This window comes from Apaloderma vittatum, unplaced genomic scaffold (assembly GCF_000703405.1).
Source record: "Apaloderma vittatum isolate BGI_N311 unplaced genomic scaffold, ASM70340v1 scaffold45278, whole genome shotgun sequence".
NCBI lineage: Eukaryota > Metazoa > Chordata > Aves > Trogoniformes > Trogonidae > Apaloderma > Apaloderma vittatum.
In genome coordinates this window covers 1-6179 of record NW_009732092.1, presented here as the reverse complement: position 1 = coordinate 6179, position 6179 = coordinate 1, and the positions used below count along the sequence as shown (strand labels likewise).

At 42.1% G+C, this 6179-nt stretch overlaps 1 protein-coding gene across 1 annotated transcript; it reads left to right on the top strand.

Moving 5' to 3' along the window:
* Positions 1-1172: 1172 nt before the first annotated feature.
* CAMLG (calcium modulating ligand) lies at positions 1173-4398 on the top strand (the record flags this gene model as incomplete). The annotated part of the gene is made up of 3 exons (XM_009875382.1): positions 1173-1627; positions 2336-2401; positions 3838-4398. Coding segments are annotated over 3 exons (713 nt in total), but the record flags the coding sequence as incomplete, so codon positions are not given.
* Positions 4399-6179: the final 1781 nt, after the last annotated feature.

The following is a 6179-nucleotide window of genomic DNA, read 5'->3' as shown; positions in this document are numbered from 1 at the left end:
GGCCCCCGGTCGGGCCCGGGGCCTGTGAGTGCCCTCCCCCAGCGAGCCGGCGAGCTGCCGTGTCACCGCCCCGAGTTTGGCTTAGTTGAAGAAACGACGAGCTTCCCCCACGTTTCCGTTCAGTAACTGCTTGCTTTTATAACCACGGGTGTATATCGGAGTTTTCTCACGTTTGGGTAATAACCAGCCGTTGAGTGTTCATAGCACGCAGGATTTTCTTACAGATTCATAGGGAGATTGTTTGTGTTTCTGTATGTACTTAGTAGAGGGTGACTTGTCTTCTCAGGAAAGAGCCCACATATTGCAGTTTACAAGGATGCCCGTAAGCCATTAGTCAGTCCCCTTTAGTACCTCTTTAGGCGTTGGTTCTTCTTGTCTGGTAGGACCAGATGCGTTCTGCGTGCCTCTGGGTTTGCTTTGTGCTCTCTGGCATCACCTCTTTCACATAAGAGGGGTCTTCGGGTTTAATACACAGCACATGAACAGTGCTTTGCCCCTGACGCTAGAGGAGAAGAAGCTAAAGCACGTTTCTCTTGCCTGCTCATTTGTCAATCTTTAATATTCCTCTGTGATTCGCTTTGTGTAAATTTTTCTCTCTTTTTATGTTGCTCCATGTAGTTGCAACAACATCTTCCCTCTTGTGCATGCAGCGTTGTTGCTTAAAGAAGTTCAGTGTTTTCATTTCTCCATTGCTGACTGACAGCTTCGACCTCCACTCTGCGTTGCACAGCTTTCTGTCTCGGGTCTGAGCTGTTTGCGCAGCGTGCCCTGCAGTGCAAAGCATGTGGGGCACGTAGGGATCTTTGTAGGGAGCCAGGAGTGTGCCGAGTCCAGTTGTTTAAAAATGTAATTTTGGTGAAGCCGATGAAGGTTTTCTGTGTGGTCTGTGCTATGCTTATCCCTGTTTGTTATCATCCTCTGTGGTGTAACCTAAGTGTAAACTTCTCCTTTGATACGCAAGCAGGTTTGCATCACCTGAGTCCATTTCTTCTTGAAGTGGCATTGCTTGTGTTCAGGTATGTTAAATGGCTTTGTGCTTAATAATTAACCATAAATCTGTCTTTTCGCTTTGGAAGCTGAGACGACAACCCAGGACTGCAGTCTGGTGTGGCTGAAGTGTTGTTCCCCGTACTCGGTGTGCATAACTCTGTATTTTTGTTTTTCTTCTTCAGATGATGAAAGTCACACAGAATCAAAGCTTCAGCACGAACAAGAGAAATCGAATTCTCTTCCCATTCCTTCAGTTTCCAAGCGAATTGTGCTTGGTGATTCAGTCTGTAACGTGGCGGGCACAGCTGACCACACAGGCATCGTGGCAGACCACAAAGTGGATAAGGACTTGTTTAGTAAAACTCCAGAGCTTGTCAGTGAGGGAACGAGCGATCTCCGTCACCGAAACAGAGGGGAACTGTCATCTGAAGCTGCACCACGGCCACCTCGACATGGTTTAGAGCAGTACTTATCCAGGTTTGATGAAGCTCTGAAGCTGAGGAACCAGCTGATGAATGAGAAGCCAAGCCAAGAGAATGGGAATGCGGTGGAGGAGTTTGACTCTTTCCGCATTTTTAGATTGGTGGGATGTGCTCTGCTTGCCCTCGCAGTCAGGGCTTTTGTGTGCAAGTACTTGGTGAGTTCAGGGAAACAATCAATCCTATTCCATTGTGCTAGTTAACTGTGAACCTACTGTGAAATAACCTTTACATAGGGCTGAAGTCTGTCAGTAGTGGCTGAACTGGGAACTTCAGGCACTGTTTACACTTCTAACAACCCTATAAAAGGTAAAAATGTTTCTGAGAAGAATCTGGGCCACCTAACAGGCACTGTGTGACAGCTGAGAGGAGCACAGGTTTGCTCAGCAGAAGCACTGGAATAGTTGCTGCTTAAGTCCCCTGCAAGTTTATTCCCATCTTTGTGAGCAGAAGTCTCTTCTAGTCTAGAGTCTACAAAAGAATGATAAAGAAAAGTAGTTGTCCCAAAATAAGCAGCTCCTGCTCATGTATCAGTCTTCTGAGAAAATGAGGTCCACGGTGCGTGGTACGGAGGCTGGTACAGCCCTGCCACCTCCTGGGCCACTGGGTTTGTTCTACACACTGCTGGATGCTTCTGCCATTTCAGGGGTTTAGGCTTAAATTAAATAAGGCAGAACCTAATTTCGGGCATGTCACTTATCTACTTAGATTTGTATTATTCAAGAATACTGTTGCTATTGTCCAGAAATTATTTTTTTACGTACCTCATTTTCTTTCATGACTCGGGAAGCGCTAAATTTCTGTGGGTTTTGTAGCCATCACGTCTGGCCAAGTTAATTGTAATGTATTTTTTTCTGTTCCTTTAGTCCATATTTGCACCATTTCTTACTCTACAACTTGCTTACATGGGACTGTCCAAGTACTTTCCAAAGGTAACATTTTAATTTTTTTTCCAGAGTTAGTTTAAAATGTTTTAAATTTAAAACTTGTGCTTAGATCATATTGTTTTAGGACTGATGCCTGTGAAGGGTTCTTCCTTTGTTTTAAACTGTAGAATTGAGAGTTACCGAATGCTCATAGGTTATACTAGTTTCTAATCTTACCAGATTGAGTCCAAATGTTAAAGTTGCTGTGACAATGTGGACTAGCAACCTTTTTAACAGTGCCCTAATTAAAAGACAAGTAGTTCTTTCTTGCTTTTGTCCTAGACCCTGCTCTTCTGTGGTTACTGTGGGCTTTGTCAGCAGCTGTTTTACACTTGATACCTGGACAAAGTGTGGGAGGGTGTTGGTTAAAAAATGAGATAGCCCCTCGGTTTTAAGAACTCTCCATTTCATTACTAGTATAAGTTTGAATAGCAGCTCCGAATGAGACATTTATTTGTGTGGAAAACTCGCTGCTTATTTGCTCTGTCACCTGCTTTATATTTACACCAGTTAATTGTGTTGAAGCACTTCTTTGGTTGATGTTTTTGTCAGGTCGTTAGTGCAAAGTGGGGGATTGAATGGTGCTCGATCTGTACTTGAAAGGCAAAATTTGCATTTTAAAAGGAATAAGATATTACCAGTAGAACATCAGAATTTTGGTATTAAGTATATCATTGAAAACTAAACTTCATAGTAGTCATTCTAAGCCAACGTGTCACAACACAAAACAGTAGAATTAACAGGAGATTTGCACTAACTCATCTGCTAGATATTTTGGATCTTTTTTCTGCTGTCTTTGAAATCAGCTCTTGAGTTTCAGAATTTGAAGAGGTCCCCCAACTTGCTTTAACTGCACTTGTACCCAGATGAGGTGAATCAGCTTGTTATCTTTGGGTTTTCTCTCATGAAACCTAAAAACTGGTAGCCACTGTCGCCTTTTCCTGCTGGTCAGACTTTGCATCGTCAGCATTTCCTCATCCTCAGACTTTTCAGAAGGGCTTTTGCGCCTTTCTGAGTTGAGGAGATAAAATCGCCTAACGGAATCGTACCGATATAGAAAGAAATAGTTTTCTGTGTTAGAAAAGTAATGGTATTTTTTGCCAAGCAGTGCGATGAGATTAATCCTGTTCTGCCGGCGGAGACGCCTGCCTTGTCTTCTTATGCTCAGGCTGTCCTGCCTTGTCTTCTTACACTCAGCTTGTCCTTCCCACTCGTGCAGAAGCTGCTTCACAGCCCCACGTTACAGCCAGCGTGAAGCAGGCACAGTATCTGCGATAAAGTTTATCTGGAGTGGGCCTGGAGAGAATCAATCCAAACCTGCTTCTGTACCCCAGGAGTTTGAAATGTGCTTGGCGAGTGTGGGCAGCGTAGGATGTCTAAAAGTGGAACTGAATCGCAACAGAAGAGCTGAGATAACACTGTTGTGTTGTTTTTTCTTTTAGTGTGAGAAGAAGGTGAAAACAACAGTACTAACTGCTGCTCTGTTGCTGTCTGGAATCCCGGCAGAAGTGATTAGTCGCTCCATGGACACCTACAGCAAAATGGGAGACGTTTTCACAGACCTTTGCGTCTATTTCTTTACTTTTATCTTTTGTCATGAACTCATTTTGTTTTTTGGTTCTGAAGCACCCTGATGGCTCTAAAATTCAAGGCGGTAGTTACGCTAAAGCTCTCTGGATTGTATTCCTTCAACGTCTGACTGTGCAGACAGGTTTAAACATTAAAATTCTTAGCCGTTCAAATGTTTGAAAGGAGCCTTAAATCCAGTCATTTTGGGAAAGGAATTGCGGGGTCCCAGGCTCCCAGTTGTGTTCCATTTATTTAAATATTGTGTCTGCCTGTTACAAATGTGAAGAGTAGGATGCAAGTGTCAGTGGATGATTTCAGTTTAATTAGATGATGCCCTTCTCAGCCTCCTTCACAAACATTTACAAAGCTGCATTTGTTCTCTTCAATGAGAACAAAGAGAATTCCTTTCAGCAGAACCATATATATATATATATATATGTATCTCCATTATGACTCCAGCTAACAAGAACTGCTCATTTTGTGGTGTTCCCATTTTTAAAAGAAACCTCTAAACCGAACAAATCCCCGTGTTCCATTGTTCAAACTCGGAATGTTGAACCAAGTAGCTGCTTCTGGAGAATGTTGGTGAAACATGCCACTTGGTTGTCCCAATCCTTGCCTTGCTATACGTTGTTGTGATTGTGCTTGATTTTCCTTGGCCGTAGCGCGAAACAGCGAAGTGTAACCGACAGCTTACAAGTGTCACTCAGCAAAAAGTAGGAAGAAACAAAACTGTTAATCTCACCTGGTTCTGTGTTTCCAGCAGCCTCATCCTGGTGTAGCTCACACACGTGATTTCATTTCGATGCCTTTTTGTTATTTTAACCGTTCATCCCAGGAGAGGAAAGTTGGGCATTTCAGCAACCAACCTGCCCTAGCAAATGTTTCCTCTTCTGTAGGTGAAACTTAACTTTTTTTTTTCCCCCTAACTCCTTGCAGGATTGCATAAACCAGCCCTTAATACAACAGTAATTTCTGCCGTTTGTCTATTTTGCAGTGAAGGGAGAAGAGCATTTTGTATGTTTTTCAGCAGCGTCAGACAAATGCAGATGAGTCTGGTCACTGGATAAAGTACGAGCGAGCGAAGGCTCTTGTTTTCTGTCTCTTACGAATTTTGCACAGTGAGAGGAAACGTCATTCCAAGTAGTCTGATAATCTGTAAAAATTTATGTTGAAGCTAAATTGGATAATATTTTCAACTTATTTTGTGTTTGGAATCTGAACTTTCAAGTAATCTAGACCAATCTTTTTTATCTTTTTGTTTTTTTAGCAGAGCGAAATATCTACTTGTCTCGGTATTTGCAGATTTTTCTTTAGAGAGCAAAAGCATTTGATTGTGCCTCTTTAAAGTACATGTCCCTGCTTTCTGCTTATTCTTTTCTGTCAAAGCTTCCTGCTGTAGTTCTAGCACTGCATTTCTGTCTCCTCAGATGGTTGGTTTGTGGCATGAAAACAAGAAGCTTACGTTTTGATTTCACAATTTTCATGTTTTTACTAATTATTTTACAGGGGTTTTTTACAGATTATTTACTACTATGTTACAGGTGGCTGTGGCTGGGCTGCAGAAGATTCTGACTTAGGTCTATTAGCACCAATATTTATTCACAAGCTTTAAATTTGTTGATATTAGGAATCTCACCAAATTGAAGTGACTGTCATTTAAATTAAGGTTGAGACATGTAAATAATGAATCTGCATGAAGGTTACACTTGTTCTCTCTATTTATATGCCCAAAGTAACACAGAGAAATTGCAAAAATAATGTGCACTAATATCTGCAAGCAGCACTTAATTTTTAAACCTCGGCATAAAAAATTTAATCCTGATCAGCTAAATACTAAGAAAAGAGCCGAGCCACCTGCTGTATGTTCACTCAGCCTCTCCCACTGTCCTTATTTGCAAGGAAAGACAAAGCAAGTTTTCTTTTTAAGTGGTGAAAGTTCCTAACCTGGAACTTTTCAGTCCATGAACACTTTTTTTTTTGTCAGAGGGCTTCAGCGTGGCACCAAGAGGGGCTTGCGCTAAACGACCTAGGTCGAGAAACGAATCCCTTTTATTCCGTTTCTAACTTGCCTCTGTCCGTGTACATAATTCTATTTAATGTTTATTGCCAAACTGATTGTTTTCTATTAAAAGTATATTTGTTACCCCTTCCTTGGTGCTTTGGCCTGGCTGGGGAAGGAGTAGGGGGAAGCGTGGCCGAAACCTGGGACCGG